We start from the raw sequence: 20,002 nt of genomic DNA, 5'->3' as shown, positions 1-20,002 counted from the left end.
ACAAGTTCTTCCCATTTTTAACCACACTTCGATTGAAGTGCTCTCCGGTTAGCGACGAGTTGTCTACGTGTTAAAACTGTAAACTAACATGCTCCTCCTACTTTTAACGGCATTAGCAACTTCCGGTTATTGCCTAGATATTCTTGCCAGATAGTAGTAAGCATAGATACGGCCGCCTTAGTATTCAAAATATGTAGTACCAAATAACGTCTTGGAGTGTGGATACGGCATTATAACACAATTATTTGACAGGCCAGAAGAAGTGTCCTACATAAATATATCACGATGTAAAAATGAGTAGACAATAACCATTTTGATATTTTTTTCTCATCTACCTACTTATAAAAAATGCGTTATTCTACAAATAAATGGCTAACAACAAAACTTTTATTTAAAAATCGATTTTTTACGTATTTATATAGTATTAAAATGCAAGATTTGATTCATATTATTATCCTTTACTTAGTTTATGTGAAAACGATAAAATTGCACGGATAAAAAAATATAGATATATTGTAATTAAACGAGAAAATACAATAAATAACCTGTTTTATTAGACAATTGATTCATTAAAGACAAAGCTTTAATATTAATTACTTTTTGTAGAGACAATAAAATCTTCAATTCAATTAGGATTAATATAATTAGTAGAGTTATGGAAGGTTGGAATAGACACATTTATTTTAGATGCAAGAGACTGACTAATCTAAAGTATGGAAAAATCACCACACTAATACCGGGTAATCCAGAAGAAATCGCTTAATCCTTACATAATCCAAACAAGAAAGTATAATGCATGCGTCAACTATGCGAGCTAAGACTCGAGACCAATATCATGATAATTAATTGAAGCTACTCGTATAGGTAAATCATTCTACAGTGGCGATTTGCGCGTGTCTTGAATTGCTTGCGACAATGCCTGTTTCAATGCTAGCAAACAATACCAATACAACTGCAAGTCGCATTTGCCGTACCCATGGTGCCACTGTAAAACGATTTACCTATACATACTACGAGGGATGACTTAGTGCACCAAAAACTACATTGCATATTTGGGGATAAACAAATCAATCCGTTTCAGTATATTGACCGGTGATATTAAATAACGAAACGCAATTATATTTTTTTTAATATCCATTTCCCGTAGTGTCCAATTATTTCAAATACAGTAAATAGCTTACTGCAATTATAATTGCCGCGATATCCGTTTTTCCACAAAGTCAGCCATACCAAATAACGTAAACTCCATATAGAGTAGCTGACTCAATTGTAATAGTTATTTCCTAAATATTTAAATTTATTATAAAAGTTTACAAAAATTTATCGGGAAATCGAAACCCAGTGGACAGTTGCATGTAATCTTTAAATAAGCCAAAACTTCCCAATAATTTGTGTTGGGGTTTTATTGACGTAATTAAAAATAATTAGCCTACGTAAACTTTCATATTAATTTCATAGACCTTAAATATTTATTGGTATTTACTAAAACATATGTTCTAGTTATTTGGTATTTTTGAAAGCGGCATTCGGTCACATATTATATTTTTGTTCACAACTAATATTTCACATCTATAAAATATCACTAATATTAGAATCACCCTGTATAAAAAATATGTAAAAACTATTTCATTGCATGTTTTTTATGGTTAAATATAGACTCTATTTATATAACGTCAGTGTGAGTGGGTTTTAATTAAAACATGTCGCATAGTAATTGCCACCTATTACTTCCTGCCTGCACTTTTTCCACAATATTTTTGTTAATATTAATTATTAAAATTATATATTTATTAGTATTTATTGTAACATTTATTTTAAATAATGCGTTTTTGTAGAGGTAACGTGGTAAATAAACTATTTGTTTAAAATAACACTCACCATAATACAGAAACACCGTAAAAACTCGGGGCATACTTACCTTTTTTAAATAAAATATCTCCAGTCTTATGTTCATAATAAATATTATATTATTTTGCAACAAAGGTTTTGTTATAATTGTTATACAAGCTCAACAAATAAAACAGAGGTCAAGAAGGGTCGGTACACTTGGGTCTACGCTTTCAAAGTAAAGCGTTGACTCTACGGATGGAAGTAACGTAGAAATACTATTAATAACTCTAATACTATTGTAGGTAGGTATTAGAATTCATAATACAAATTTTATTATCAATAAATGCCTTATTTTTAAATTTATAATCATTTATTATAATATATTGAAAGTTTTAATAATTACTCTTTGCAGATTTTTTTTGCACACCGCAGATAGTATAATATATATACAGTAGAAATAAATTAACTACTATGAAATACCTACTAAAATACGCCTGAACAGTATTGGTACCTATAATATGTATGTATAATATCATATTCAGTATTTTGTAAACATAATATACTATATCTTATAATATACTATGTTATCTCTTGTCATATTATTTTCAATGAAAAATATGACAATATTTATTAGGATATGGATTAGGACAGACCCTTTTTGATCCTTTGAAAATAAATATCAAATAGATTTTTCCTAAAAAAACAATGGACTGTTGTAAAAAGCATTTTATTGAATTTATCGTTATATTTTATGAAGTAATAATACAATTTAATGGATATACTAAATAAATATGCATATTATTATAAAAATTTCAGTTTATAAAGAAACTTTTGTAAAATAATCCCTAGATTCATGCAGTAAATGAAAAGTTTAAATTGTTACTTATATTTTTAATTTTAATGCAATTTTGATTGATTTAATAGTATAGTTTTTCCACGTTATATGTTTAATTGTACAAATAATATTTTCAGCTATTTACAACAAACCATTGGATTTTATAGCTGCCAATGAAAACCACTAAAAGCGTGCTCACAACCAAACCTTTGCCATGCAAAGTATTCATACAAAGCTGAGCGGAAATAATATACACGAGGAACCCCGCAATAAGGTTGTTAGAACTTCAAAAAGCTTACGGGCAATATTAAACACACACGTACGGCTTTAACTTTTATACATTAATACAATCAACTGAGGGTTCTTGAAGCAAATTGAATATAATATATTATATTCTAACTTATATTATAAATTTTATACACTTCCATTTAAATTAAATTTGAAATATATAATAGGTATTATTATATAAATGCATACTAACGAGTAATTAAAGATCTTCTTTCTTTAACAATATTAAACATATAATTAAGAAAGAAGTAGGTACCTATTAAAATAATCATAGAAAACGGTTGTATCGAGTTGGATTTGAACTCACATTTTTCACAGTCCAGCCAAGTGATCTCATTGTTTGATTTTTTATTCCGTCTATGATTCGTGCGAATTATTGACAATAGCTACGCTGAGGTACTGCCAAATAATAAATGAACGGTTTTATAATTATTTACCGGTAAATTTTATTACTGACTAAATTATCGTTAGTGTCAGCTGATAACCTAAACTTATTATTGACGATCTTGTTCGGGCAAATAATAAATAATTATTTATTTTTTTATTTAACACTGTATAAACACGCGATTTAAGATAAATAATTGTTTATATTGTATAATAAAGAATCTAATGTTATAAAGTATTGTGAATATTCGGAATTGTTCATAAATATAAAATAATAAATATAATGTTAATTCTCAATATACATTCAATTTTATACTAGACGAATTATTAAAAAGTAAGTTGTAATACTGAATACCACATTTTTAAACATATTTAAAATATCATTTTAAAATGTGTAAGTAGAACGTTTTAAAACAAGATTGTATAAGTTAGAAATATACAGGTACGATTTAAAAAGTAATATAATTAGTTTGAGCAATGTTTGTAAGCTTAATATGTAAATAAAAATAATATATTACATTATAACGTAAAAGCTTCGAATATCACGAATGTTCAAAGTTTATTGGGCTTTTAAAAGCAAACTCGGAAACAACGTAATGCACTTGTTCTATTTCACGTAACAAACAATATCAATTTACAGCAAAATTGATGCTGGTGTATTTATAGGTGTGTGCGTCATATTGCTTGAAATAGAACGTAGCCCAATTAATATTAAAAATATATATTTCAATAAGCGAACCGCAAAATGAGAATAATGATAAAATAAATGTGTTTTTTATTATTTTTATACTGTAATAATAGTATATCACTATATTTTGACTGACTTTATGTTAATTATACTTGGGGTTTGTTTCATCCCTATAGAGCCAGGCTATTCCAAGCACTATAATTTAAATGTACAGTAAAAACTATTTTCATACAGTTTACACATATTGTGTTTTATTAGGAGGCCATCCATGGACTGAAACCGTATTCGGTTTACATCCGTGTGCCATACTAAACTTATTATTTTTGTTCATGAAAATATATTTTCACTAAATTTGTAAGTGTAAGTGTATCGTATAAACGGATACGATCAGATGCTTATATAAATACTTTGTGAAAATATATTTCCATGAACAGAAAAAATAAGCTTAGTATGGCACACGGTTCGAAACCGCATACGGTTTCAGTCCATGGATGGCCTATAATATTGTTGCATTTTGTCACAATTTTGTTTTAGTATGTCAAGCTGACAACTATGTAATTTGGAAATAAATAATCCTCATTTATGATGATAACGTATTAATTATTTCCATGGTGGGGTGCACATTTCTGTAGACGTGGATATAGCTATGAATCCCACGTCTAGAAAAAAATTGAATTGATCCAGAACAAGGACCGTATAGCTTAGGCTTAGACAAATGGATGTCAACTACACCTCGTTGACGTCAGTTAATATTACCTCCACGTATGACAAATCAAAACTATTGTCCTTTTTTAGGTTTGATCTATTTTCTTGTGTGTGCCTTCATTTGCATAGGCACAACGTTTGTATGTATTTGTTTGGGCTATATTATAACTTTATTGATTCAATGACCAAAACATATCTATAATTATCTATTACTTTTTTATATAAAAGTTCTAATTGTCGTAATATTTAAAAAAGTATGAATTTTTAAGTCTATATAATTAGTATTAATGATAAAATCAAAACAAGGTTTTTTTTCATTATTAAAATTACCCTACAAAAAATAATGCAATTTAATTTTCCAGTTACGTAAAAGTTGTCACAAGTTACGCTGAATTATAAAGTTTTCAGAAAAGCTCTCCAAATTTTTTTTTCTAAACAAGATCTAGCTAGACTGTAATGACATAGACAACAATTCTTTTGACACAAGTGGTTGTTCCGTGTTATATATTTGTATTATTAGAATATAATACTATGATGTTAACAGTTAGTACTAACTATAACGAGTTAATTCGATTTACGGTGTTTTGTGAATATTCTGAATAATATGTTTCTTTTTCAAATACTCATACTGTTTTAATCGATTTTTTTCTAGTCCCAGTGTTATTTATTCATCTTTTAGGAGGTCTGCCGAGTGTTCCGTAAACACCATAATTGTTAGGGGTCATAGTTTCGTCCATCCCTTTCACGCGTGCATTTAAATTTTTTTTCGTTTTATTTCTCGTTTGATCACATCCTCAACTTCATAAAAATCTTGGATTCTACAACTATTTGAGAACACTATCTTATTTTTTGCGATTTGCAATATACTTAAATATTGCCCATATTAAGTGATAGAAGAAGTAGTTCAATCCAGTTATATAAAAAAATACTAAATTTAAAAATCAATTTCATAAGAATATTATAACCTAATTTATTTGGCAGTGTTACGGGGATAACGATATAATATTTATTAGTAAATAATATTGATGTCATTTTGACGATAATTATAAAAATAAAATATATACGGTGGAGAAATTTTCATTACATTTATACTAAGTAGTTAAGTAGTAAACATTACATACTATATTTTGAATTAGTATAACATAATACGTATATAGACTAATGATACAATTTCATTGTTCTGCAATATATACGTGATATCAAACAATGGATACGTAAACTTAAATGAAGTTTTCGCAATGCTACGTGTGTGTTTAATTTTGCTTACCATATTTACAATCTGATTACCATATAAATATACTTTTATTATAAACAAACAAAGAAAAATAAATAAAAATGAATAAACTCAAGCATTGTCCAAAAGTGGGACTCGATAACATTGACACACCTAAAGACGAGGGACGGAGCCGACTGCTGTCTTGGCACCACTGGTCTACAAATTACAACCAAAATGGTGTATCAAATATAATGGACGTGTACATACAACGACACAATATTAATTAAGAATATGATGACAGTAACCACTCTCAACAAGTATGATACACATAGTATTAATAAATAATAATGTGAATGGTAGTATCAGAGACAATTTATTGACATCCTGGATCTAAAGTTTAATGAATGTATTTTGATTATTATTATACACAATAAATGATGTTATGGAAAGATTTCTACATGAAAAAATATTGATATAATTTACTAATGGACTTTTAATTATGTGTTGCCAAAAACATTCTCTGATACTACGAAATATTTTTTAAACGTTGAAATATCTCTGTGTCATGTTTGACAGATTAAACTTTTGAACACAGAATATTATAAACTATATTATAGAACTTTTACACACAGGCGATTTATCTGGAAATATTATAGTATTTTTAGGATTAAGACTTTAATAACGTGATGGATTTAAATTCTAAAACAGAAACTAAGATATTATTTATGTTTATCACAGAATATAATCAACATTACGTATTTAAAACTGTAAAATTGTGTAGGTATGTATATACAATTAGTGAATTAAATAAGCTAAGACATTTATTTATTATTTGAATTATTTCTTGTGATGGTTTAATAAGCGATGTTTGACAGTAATAACTATTAGTATATTTTATTGAAATATTTTTCTAGACTATTCCGCAATAGTATTTTTATAGTTTTAAATACCTACATATATTTAAAATTATAATTTTTCATTTTTTTAGTCACAGAAGAAAGATATTGTGTGTACTGCGAGTTGTATCTGCCAAACAAGATTTAGAGTTATCGCAAGTATAAAACTAAAGTTCGATTTGGTTTGTTCCATAAATCAGACAATGTTTTTAGACTTTGATTCAAACAAAATGTACATTTGAACTCGACGTAAAAAGCGTATTACGTTTTAATGCAAAATAAACAATTCGTTTGTTATAGATATCAAAAGATATTGATATTTTAACGGTACGGTATAAGTTGTGTTTTTGTTTGTTTACGGAACAAAGCAAATTTTAATTGTACACATATAAACGGTAATGCATTGATAACATATTCAGGCTCAAAATGCTAGGAAAATGTTCAATGTATCCAGATTAATGCTTATCTAAATGAATGAATAACTTTATTTTTATGACTATGTATTCTAGTTTTATGGTACTCTGGTAAATGAATGTAATCTAAGTAGAAATATTATTCTGAATTCAAAAATGACGAAAGAACATTTTCATTCAAAATTCATTTCTTATATTTATTAAAAAAAAAAACGTAAGTATAAATGGGTAATATTGAGTGAATATTTATGTCTTTTGATTATTATAATATAAAAAATCTAAATTTTATTGTGTTAAAATGATTAATATTATTATAAAACTAGCTGTATATTATTTGTCTCTAAAATCATATTAATATTATACAGCGTAACCGGTGGTAGTCTCTTATTAAATTGAAAAGGAATTATGTAGGTATTAATAAAAAACAAAATGAAAAAGGAAAAGGGTCTAAGAAACCAACAAATTTAATATACGAATTTATTTTATTTTTAGATTATTTTGTTCGGTTGTTTCCTTGTGTACATTGTTCGTGAATAACAGAAATTATATTGAATTACCGTTTGGTATAGACCAAAATAAAATTAATTGACAAATACCTCAGTGTTATTATGAAAACAATTTAAAAATTATGCCTATCAATAAAAAAGATCTTTTTTTATAATTTACCAAAAAAATAAGTTAATTGTGTTAATTACCTTTAAAGTTGAATACTTAACTCTTTTTGGGATTATTCATTATTTTATTTCTGTTTGAGGTAATTTTGTATTGGAGCGTAAAATTTCAATATGTATTACTAAATAGAAAAATACATAATTCCCTAAACAAATCAAGGGTTTAACATTAAAATGACAATTTATAGCAAAAAAAAACAGAAGTAATTATTTTGGAACAAGTTTTAATAAGTTGTATTGAACAAGTATGGATTTATTATTTTTTTTTTATTTTTATACCAATCACTCTGTAAATGATAAAACTTTTTTGATCAACTAAATTAATTCAGCTTGAATTTTCTAAATATATGTAACTAGTTATTGTTATCTTAAGAGCTAATTATAATCAACTAATTCTACGTAATAAAAATCTTCTTGCAATATTATCAATAAGTGTGCTTTAATAATATGAATAAAATAATGTATTTTTTATTTATTTGTGACCTATATAGATTGAAATATATGTAACAGTGCGGCTTTTTACTCATAAACCCATGCTGAGAAGCTATGACTTCAGAAGGCAGGAACATAAATAACATGTGAGGTCTGGTGGGAAGAAAATAATTAAGTACTCAAGTATAATATTCATTTTGCAGCGAAAAGTATTGACAGTATTATAACCGAAATCTGGTCATGTAGTTAAAAAACTGTACAAATAAAACATGTAACATTAATATGACAATATAGTATTTAACTCATGCTTTACGAAGGGGCTGATAGATGAAAGTAAAAATGTAAAATAAAGTAGATAGCGAAAATTCTTGCATTAGTTTTTGTATAGAAAGAAGGAAGAATAGTTGGCATTCTACAGTAAGAAGACTCAAAACTCGAACTCCACAGTAATGACCACGTTCAGCTAAACACAGTTGTATACGAGTATACTATAGTTCCTATGACAGAAAATAACTCTACTTGAATAATAATAAAATAAAATGGAAAAAACAGTTTTATTAAGGCCAAGAAACAGTGTTGACTAATGTACATCACAGTGATGGGAATTCGAAGATATATAAAGAAAGCTTTCAATGACGGTATAATTATGTAATATATTTGATAGAAAAGTGGAGTTAGTAGATAGACAGAAAGAAGAGTAATGTCGACACAACTCTGGTGGATAAAGTTTTGTAGTAGGTAGAGAAAGTGAAAACTTTTTCAATATCTTCAAAGACCTCGCAGCATTCTCTTCGTATACCTATGTTATGCAAATCTCGGGGTGGATTCATCAGGAGGCGAGACTCTCGGTTAAAATAAATAAATATGATATGCAGAAGATGCGACATGGCACGGGCTGGTGCCACAAAGACGGTTGGTAAAGGAGGTAAACTGGTAGAGGTTTTGGCGGAGACCTTGCCCAGACTGGGGTCCTAAGTCTTCGTTTCTGGACTGCGACTGTCGTTGCTGCAGGAGGATGCTCAGGGGTGCCTTCTTCCGCTGGACCTGATTCTTCCCCCTCCCCTGCCCCATCCCTGTCCCTGTCATTCACAGCAACAATACTTGAGGGATAATTTTTGGCTTGTAACTTTTTGTGATATTAATTAAAAACACGCCGTACGGCATTTATTATGACTTTCAATTATTATAGTTTTCAAGTATTCAAGACAAATTAAATCATATCATAATTAATATTAATTATTAGACAATCGTTATGTGAATATAATTATAACGTGTGTTATAATTTATTATACATATTTTGTTATTATAAATTATTATCTTTTCAAAAATAAGATTCTCAGTTGTTTAAATCTTACTTTGTTGTATGTAAGTAAATTATTTTGACACAATTACTTTTAATACTATAATGTTACTAGTTTTGAATCCAATAAATATTCTAGATAATATATACATTTTTTTGAGATTCAATATCTATGAGAATATAATTAAAAAATACAATATCTCCAGATTTTATTTCGAAGTTAATTTAGAATTCATTAAAAGAAAAGTCTTTTCAAATATTTATTAATAAAAAATAAAATAAATAAGCTCTGATTGTTTTCGACGAAATTTCGTTGAAAATAAAAACTCGAACAAAAGAAAGATTTTTTTAAATGCAGGGAATGTGAAGAGCCCACGGATAACAAGGTAATGGAAGAAACCAAAATTCTTCGAGCCACTAGAACCAATTAGTTCTGACTCTTCGATTAGTTCCAGGTATTCCACAACAAATGGCTACAGACAACACATTCCCAGTATATATATATTCATATAAACATTAAGCTGTATATCATTATTATTTATATGTCCATATAAAAGATATTAAATTTCAAAGAAAATACAAGGGAAAAACAATCTCCTTTCTTACTTTTGTTTTTTGTTTAATATTGGTGATTCTATTAGTACGAATGTAAATAAAGTTAATAATGAAATTCATTTGTTTTTTCGAGAATATATTTTGTTGTTCTTTTATAAATTTTTAAATGAAGTCGTTATTCGAAGACAACAAAGGCATTGCCAAATTTTAATAAATTGAATAATATAGCATTCAAACGAAGCCTTACAATGAAAACTGATTTAAATTTTATTTTAAATTAGCCCACTATGCTTTGCAAATATTTATATTCAAAATAAAATAAACTGATAAAACACAAAACAAAGACATCCCTGAAAAGAATATTGGAATATAGAATAATATGTTGAAATTATGGAGGAATGTTATATATTATATCATGACAACTGTTTAAATTGAAATAGAACTTACTTGGTTTCGTCTATAAAAACGGCTTCTAGAACTCTTGCAGCGTAATTGAGATTCTTTTGTAGAACTTCGGCAGGAATTTCTCCGCGATGAAGCTGGCGCAGGAGGCATCGTAACCTGTAACGTAGACGTAATTATAATTTTGTATGATTTATTCATAACTCACAATAAATCGTTAGGGGTTGGGAGTAATTAGGGCTGAATATGTTGCTATTGATTTTATGAAAAATAGTTTACGTATGTATATATTTTTTTTCAATATAATAGTCTACATTGTATGAAATAAGTATTTTATAAAAAGTATTACCTTTTTTATCAAAGTTTAGTCTATGGTATATAGTATTTTGCAGTGTTGGTTGATGAAATTGTCAAAATTTAATAGATTGACAAAAATGTATAAAATTTGATGAATGCCTATTAGATTAGTGGCCTTCAAATCATGTTATTGTTTATAACTTCCTTAGTTGTGGGATTATCCTCAAAAGTATATTTAAACAAACACGTAATTATGATCTTAAATAACATTTTGAATATCAGTAGATTTACTGAAATTTCAGTTATTATGGATACAATGGGTCACTGTTGTGACAGCTCGTTTAAAAATGAAAGACAGCAAGAAATTTATGAACTAAATTATTGATTGTAGTTACACAATTTGTGTACACAATTTCTTTAAAAATGTTCGGTATATAAAATACAGGAAATATAAAACAACATACATTGATCATTATCCATCTTTTAAACTTAACCATTATAAAATATTTTACGCAGTGTATTATGTTAAAATAATGTTCTTAAAAAACCCTGGAAAAGATGTTTGATTACCTTACAATTTTTGAGTTATTGATATTATTGATAGGTAGTTATTTCAACTATACACTATTAGATATTATTATTAAATATCGACACTCACGATGGCCGTGCGGCTTAAGCGTCGGTCTATAATGTCGTGGGTGCCAGGTTCAAATCCTGAGTATGGCCATTAAACCATACATAATCTTAGCATAATATTAGATATCTTATAGCTAGATAGAACGTCCACGATAACCGAGCGGCTTATGCGTCGGCTAATATCATGTATTCCAGGTTCGAATCCTGGGTCTGGCAGAGTACACGTATTGTTTTAAATAAGCGTGTGAGTCAGAGTATAGACCTGATAGGTCGAGCAAGTGGCTAACATCCTATTTCTCGTAAAAACAAAATCTGTCAATACGAACCTCCACTCTGAGGAGACCCATATTATGATCTTATTAGGATCAGACATGGTAAAAAAAACTATTAGAATGACACATGTCATGACTAATGGAATAAAAGGGATGTATTCTAGTTTCTACTCTATGCGGTAGGCGCAACCAATATCTATAATACTGTCAAGTACCTACAATGATACATGTAATAATTATAAGTAGAGTTGAATATTTCCTGAGGAAATCTCAATTTCGAGATTCGTGATTTCCCGAAATGATGAAATTTTGAATTCTCGAGATTCGGGATTTCCAGACAACCGTTCTCGAGAATTCTCGAGATATCGGGAAATTTAAAAAAAACCTGTGAAAAAATCTAAAATCAGTGTAAAAACAAACAAATTCCAAATTTTTTATTTACGTTAGTAGACAAACAAAAAATAGAAGTACGAAAACAAAAATAATTCAAAACATTACTAATTGATTAAAATAGAATTTCAAAAAACACAGACTATCAATCGCTGCGTCTGATAAACGCGTACGCTTTTGAGACACAAAAATCCCTGATGTGGAAAAATTGCGCTCATTTTGAGTCGACGTTGGCTTAATTGTGTTCGATGCCCCGATCCGTTTTTGAACGTTTTGTGTTTTCTGTCCAATTTTTTCATATACTAAAATCGTTTTTTCAATTAATAATTGATAATAAAGAAATCCCGAATCTCGAGAAAAGATTCTCGAGATCCGGGATTTCCTGAAATGTTAAAAATTTCAATTCTCGAGATTCGGGATGGAAAATCTCGAAAAATTATCGAGAATTCCCGAAACCCAACTCTAATTTTAAGTATCTTATATAGATATAGTTAGATTGTATATAATATATCAAGGAGATTATTATGAAAGTTTGCGATAAATATCCAAATGTTTTATTATTTGAAATCTTTTAACGATGACAGTTTGAGATATAAATAACTTGGCTTAGTGCTACTGATTAACATTTCTCTGTCAAATGATACACAGAGAATTCATGACAACGCCATTGCTGGATACGTCCTACTATGTATAAAACATTTCACAATTTCCATCGTGACATTTAGACGTGACTTCATTGTTTATTTAGGACAGCTTTAATATTTAAACACAAAAATAAAACCCCTTTCATTACTCTGTAGGAGTATATGACGCGTACTTACAATAAAATAGTACTTTTATGTCACAAGATGAGATAACAGAATACTTGAAAATATTTTCTATTACATACTAATTCGGATTTTGGTTTAAAAATATGCAATACACAGTTAAAAACTACAGAATATCAACACTTTAAACAGATAGAAAAAATTAAAAGTTTTTAAATCAGATTGATTCTTATGTTATATTAGCATAGGTAGTTAAAATGAACAAGATACGATGGAGGCAACAATAAACTATATTATTTTAAATACACTTGAATCTGAAATTAGAAAAATCCGAGAAAATATTAGGCTAAACAGATTCGAACAATCATATCGCTTATTGAACGTATGGGGGCGGGTAAGATTGTAGAGTCAATGAAAGAAAGTGTGTTTTATTTTATTTTAATTGAGTATGTATTTTTATTACTAAGATATGTGCAATGTTAGAGACAAAGTCGTCAAGTACTGTGATAAAAAGACAGCAACCTTTAAAATAGCGTGTCATCGACAGCGATAGTTTGGAAAAAAATTGTTTTTTTTTTATAATTCAGTGGTTATGTTATGCATTTAATAAAAAATGAACGTAGATTAAAATAATACGGCACGAAAAATCATTTGAATTTTATTAAGTTAAAGTAGAGTAGTACTTGCCTTCTGAAAAGTGTACCTTCACCGATTCCGTATAAAGGATTTGAATTTATTGTTTAAGTTGAGATGACTTTCAAAATTTTTGACTTCTACGCCAGAGTGCCGTTTGTATTTTTACAAAGCCAGTTCAATTGTATTGAATATAACCCAACATAAATTTTCAAATTACTTCAATAAATTATTCGCATAAAAAGATTTTTTCTGTGCTGAATCCAAATATAAAAAAATGCAAAGAAGTAAACGAAGCTTACAGACGCAGAAGGTTTTAAGGGAAAGTAATCTCTTCGTCTCGTTGTACGTAAGTATACTTTAATCATTCCTAAGTGGTATATATCGTTCACATTTCAAATGAGTGTCATTTACGGTCTTATGCTTTTGTGGTAAGCTCTATAGAAATTTGGTAATCATCAAGATAAGTCCAAATGATTACCAGATTTTATTGTTTAGAGGAAATCTTTAGCTGGGAAAATACTGTATTTAATTATCGGAAAACGATACAGGTCGGTACTTATATTAAAAAAAAACTTTTCTGTTGCTAGCGTCCCGCATACAAACATTGTAATTTCACATGCTATTCTTTATTGTAAATTATACCACATCGACCTAATAGGTTGAAAAAATGCTTAGGAATCCATAGAAGGAAAAAAATCAACGAATTCAATCACGTATTTTATAAAAATATGTTATGTAGTCGATTAAAGTGTCTGAACTTGTTGCAATATTGTGGCTAGTTGTCAAACCTTAATTTATCTATGTAACAATAACATAGTAGTAAATATGGTAATACGTGTCATAAAGAATAGTTGACAATGAAACTGTTTGAGGAAGACGTATCCATTTTCAAACTATTTAAGAATGAAATTGACACTTTATTATAACTAAAATAATATGGTACGTAATTCATATATTGTAATTATTATTATAAATATCTAGCAAATACTGCGTCAATCATAATCCACCTCATTCAAACCGTGGCAACTAACTGATATAATATCATTAAATCGCAAGTCGCGATATAAACTTTAACCACTCCCTCGACGAGAGAGTGCAATGTATTGATCTCATCATCGGTTTCAATAATTATTGTTTCACTATAAAAATAACCATTTTTGGCAAGTATCCTAGTTCCACACTAAGAGGCCATCCATAGACTAAATGCGTGTGCCATACTAAAATTATGATTTCTGTTCATGGAAATATATTTTTTACCAAGTTTGCAAGTGTAAGTGTATGGTATAAAAACGGGTACGATCAGGTGCTTGATACTTTGTGAAAATATATTTATATGAACAGAAATTATAAGTTTAGTATGGCGGACGGTTCAAAACCGCATGCGGTTTCAGTCTGTGGATGACCTGTAAATTGACTACCTATTGGCGTATTTTAAATAAATGAGAAAGCTTTTAAAATTATTATTTTTTTTTTCAACCATATCCGATCCTAATAAGATCATGTGGGCCTCCACAGAAAGAGGTTTGCATTAACAGATTTTTTGTTTTTCACGAGAAATGGATATCAGCCACTTGTAAAACTTATTAGGTCCATACCCTGACTCACACACAAATTGAAAAACAATATGTGTACTTGCCAGACCCAGGATTCAAACCTTAAGCCGCGCGGCCACCGTGGGTGTTATAGATATTAGTATTATAAACAATAATAAATTATTATAAACAATTAATTATAATGAATTTAAAGAAAGATCTTTTTGGACTTGAAATAATAAAAAGAAAAATTACTTATAGTAAATCAAATTAATTCCTTGATTTATAAATATTATTAATAGTAGAGAAATAGTAATTTGATTTTTCAAACCTCAGCGCAGCTTTATCGCAGGCATCTGGCGTATCCACTGGAGGCAAATTATCAGTAGCAAGGTCCACCTGATCGAGGACCAAGTCTGAAGGGGCGGAAATACACCCTGGCGATGACGGTGCCCTACCAAGCCTTTTGCCGCTCGACCTTCTCACTATTGTCAAGGATCCTTGTTCTGGAAATAAAGAAAACAGCTTATTACTATATATTCATTACTACACATTTTTACGATAATAATAAATTATCGTCCATGTATAATGAAATTTTCATTAATAAAAATGGAACATAATATTCATTCACTAATGTGGCGGCAGGATGACGTAGAAGACAATATAAGATAATACACCTACTCACTGAAACAAAATCCAGACACAGTATTCGAAATAATCCTTACTAGAGAGGCACCGGTAGTGCCTCAATTCATACACACACGTTATCATAATAATATAATACGAGTATTATGCTTATGGCTCTTTGTTTTTTGAATGTATTCAGAGTCAAGTGTGTACATTTCGTCTTAATGTCTTAAAATTTCATATAAGCTATGTGTGTATTTTTCCATGCGATAAACATATTCTCAAAGAAACAACGGAATAAATGTTTTTTTTAAAAGATCACAAGATTCACAGAACACAACGTAGTAAGCAACATTTTTCATTTTAAAAACTGTCATCAGTTAACTATCACATTGATCTATCGGCTTAAGGGCCCATGTGCCGGACGTATTAAGTTTGAAAATGCAGAATTCAGGATGTGCAATCTGTAGATTACATGATCTTCACGAAAATCTTTCATAATCACATTATTATTAGGCACGATGAAATAGTGGTATTTGTTTCATAGATATCCGTGATTTTAATACTTTCTTTTTTAAAATAAGTTCATTTTATTTTTAGATGAGAAAATACAGTACACCATAATGACATATACATATATCCTACAAGGTGTACTAATTATTCAGGTTTAGCTTCCAAAGATACCCCAATTTATTAATTTATGACTATTACACGTCACGTGGCGTCTTATATTTATATTTCATGGAATTATGCTTTGAATTATATTTATATGAATTCTAGCAAGAACCTCGATTTATTCAAAAGAAATAATAGTTTGCAATCAATGTTAAACATGTAATTGGGGGATAAAATCAGAAATGACTATATCCGTTGTCAAATACGAATCTCATACACATCACAAGGATTAAGTGGCAGTGGAACGACCACGTCAGTAGAATGGATGAGCAGATGGTAATGACCTGAAAAGAATAGACCTAGAATAGAGACCTGGAACGGCAAATGTTGGATGCTATCAGAAGAGCCGCCAAACTGAGTTGGATGCGGAAAGCACAGGAGCATACGCAATGGAAGAAAATGTGAGAGGTTTATGTTTAAAAGTATACTTTATAGAATTATGATAAAGAAAAAAAAATCACGTCAGGGTTGACGATGTTTGCACAAGTATATTTTATATAAGTAGAAGATTGTACGTAAAGAGTGATCGATCCTTCAATTTAATGTATCGTCAGCTTTTTGCTACATGCTGCTATCTAACCTTATGCAGTCAAGATAAATGCTAAGGTTGAAGCCTCAGGTGAATTAGTTTTTTTTTCATATCAACTTTGAATGTGTAGAATTTAATACATCATGATACATAATGCTCTAATACTACCATTCATACCTATCTGTATATAATATAATAATATATACAAAATAAAAAGCGAACTCTTGAAACGCAGTTCAAAAATACATAACCTGAGTGTCATAATGGATAATAAGATGGATTTTAATGAAGTTATTAACGAAACTATCCGTAAAGCATTAAAATTACTAGGTTTTATTCTCCGGAATTTCTAAACCATTAGGATCAACTGAAGGTAATTTATTTTTCATATATTCGAGTTCGTTTGCTTCTGTCGTAGAGAATCCACAGTACGTTACATACATCAAGCGTCTCGAAGGAGTACAAAATAATATTTTTCGAAAGCACGTCAATTTTATAGCTAACTGTTATGATTTATATAATAACAGAAACGGCAGAGCAAATTCTATTTCAACCACTGCATCTTTCATGGTACCATATTTGGAAAGTTGATGTTCTCTATCTGACCAGCATTTTATTTTAAAAATTACGAATGGTTTTGTTGACTCACCAAACCTACTCCAAAGGGTGGGTTTCCATCATCCATCAAGATTTACGCGAAACCAATCTTTGTACCATGTCCATCGTAGTGATTATAATTACATATTATATATAATTATATATAATAATACGCGAAATTCCATTATTCGGTGCTCTTGTTAAAATTATGATATTTATTTGTCCACTGCTGATCCATTTAATAATTATTCACCTGCTTCAATTAAACGCGACATATCCAAAAAATTGTATATTTGAAACTAAACGAATTTCAAATGTATGTATCTATTCTATCTAAGATTATTCATATGTATACATTTAAATAATTATTAATGCACATAATATATATATATATATTTATTATAAAAATGTTACTCTTTCATCTATAATATCTATCAATATTATTTCTATTTTATGTTCTTCTTACTTTATAATTATCTTGTTACGCTTTACTATATTATAATTTATATATGGAAACTTTGCTAGTTGCAATATCTTCTATCTAATCTATTTTTATACATACTTATAAATAATGTAACTGTCTGTGTCCTTAATAAATAAAATAAAATAAATACCTGAATACGTTAAAAAAAAGTTTGTATTTAAGATGAAATAGTGAGAGAATATTATAAATTCAATAATTGTAAAATTAAATAAGGTATATTTTAAAATATTGCGAAGTAAAATTGTTTAAAGGTATTTAACGTCCTACGGCATTAAGTACCTATACCAAAAAGTTTATAGGTCCTGCTTTTGAAATTTCTAAACTTTTACAAAATAACAATCAATTCTCATTATTTGGTCTGCTAATAAAACGTCCATTGTAATGAAACAACAGATGTAAATAAACACAGCAATGTATTACAATACAATCAAAAAAAGTTTAAGGTAATTTCGTGGAAATTTTATTTGGGAAAACCATTTCAAAGAAAATTCGTATTTTTTCATTAGAGCTACTTACGTAGATCCACAGGGAAAACTTTAGATTAAATTCGTATAAAATAGCGTATCGCGTTATTATGATGAAGACACCACGGAAACCCCTTGAAAACACATAAAAACAAATAAAAACTCTACCACTTCTCAAAGAAAACCTTTAGCCCAGGAAAAGGTTATTGCTTATTTCAAATCCTTTAGGGATTTTTCGTTTCTTCAATAACGGCTTTTCTGCTATACTTTCCTTTCTACAAGACGTATCTATGTATGCATGTTATTATTCCAGCGTTATATTATTTGCAGAAGTGGATTTTTCAGATACAAAGAAGCTTCCGTGAGAGAAAAATTTCATATGTCACTACCTATCAAATACAAAAATAAAAATACTAAGAATTCGCAAAGATTTATATTTAAACCAATTTATATATCTGAATATTATTATTAGTAAGCGTAGGTAAATTGTACATTTTGACTAAGGACGCAAAAATATAAATATTCAAAAAACTTCAATAAAATGTTTAAGTGCATAAATATTTATATTTACTTGCTCTTAAAATATATACATATATCACTAAGTGAGTTCATAACATATAAAAATATATTTAACGATACGTATTATTTGATACAATGTGAGTAAATTAAGTGGTGCCACCGACAACATCAGATGAGTGCCCGGGGTCCATTATTCCATCATACAAATCCAATACAGTCCACTTACTTATTTACCAATATCTTATGAATTAATAAAATAACGTCCACCTAAGTAGATCTTCGTGCAAATGCAATATACCTACCGATATCCGACGCTATTTGATTGAACATAACTTTTTTTTTTACATACATACATAGATTAAAATATTATTGAATATTAACACAGTTCAAGGAAAGGCGTATTAAATAGGTTAACATCCACATTAATTAGGCCATTTCTGGATTGGTATTTATTTATCTTAACTTTGTCTATGGTATACAATTAAGTCAGTGATGTTTGTCACATAGATTTACAAGTTTGTATTATGGTATGGGTTGAATCTATAGTATGACCATTTTATAAGTGCCCGATAAATAATAATTGTAAATCTGTCTTATGTATTTTTTTATGAATGCATGTGCTGCTTATACTATTAGTAAGAAAACTTCTGCCTGTTTGACCACAATAAAGTGCTGTACTTTATTAATTATTTGACGCATTTGAGAATTTTGATATAAAATAAGTACTTAGCTGTCAAATTGAATTCTCATTTTTTTTTCATTGTACAAAAATCATTTCAATTTGATGACACCAGGCATCGCCATTATTTAAAATAGAAACATACTACAGATAATTGCTGTATATGTTTTAAAAATTAGAATAAAAATATTTTAATGCGTTTTTATTAAACTATTATAGAATAGAACTTAAAATATTTCATAATAATTTGCAACCGCTGTGAAGTAGTCAACAGACCAGACCG

At 28.7% G+C, this 20,002-nt stretch overlaps 1 protein-coding gene across 1 annotated transcript in view; it reads right to left on the bottom strand.

Moving 5' to 3' along the window:
- LOC147066270 (dual specificity calcium/calmodulin-dependent 3',5'-cyclic nucleotide phosphodiesterase 1-like) overlaps positions 1-20,002 on the bottom strand; it is a 92,331-nt gene that overhangs the window by 51,491 nt on the left and 20,838 nt on the right. The window contains exons 3-5 of the mRNA XM_085955744.1: positions 15,477-15,651; positions 10,661-10,774; positions 6,118-6,162 (exon numbers count right to left, since the gene is read on the bottom strand). Coding sequence (XP_085811870.1) covers positions 6,118-6,162; positions 10,661-10,774; positions 15,477-15,651 — 334 coding nt within the window. The remainder of the gene's footprint in view (positions 1-6,117; positions 6,163-10,660; positions 10,775-15,476; positions 15,652-20,002) is intronic.

Source organism: Rhyacophila brunnea, unplaced genomic scaffold (assembly GCF_057557595.1).
Source record: "Rhyacophila brunnea isolate RB1 unplaced genomic scaffold, BYU_Rbru_1.0 scaffold_5, whole genome shotgun sequence".
Taxonomy (NCBI): Eukaryota; Metazoa; Arthropoda; class Insecta; order Trichoptera; family Rhyacophilidae; genus Rhyacophila; species Rhyacophila brunnea.
Note: the sequence above shows the minus strand (reverse complement) of the source record. Positions and strands in the feature narration are given on the sequence as shown.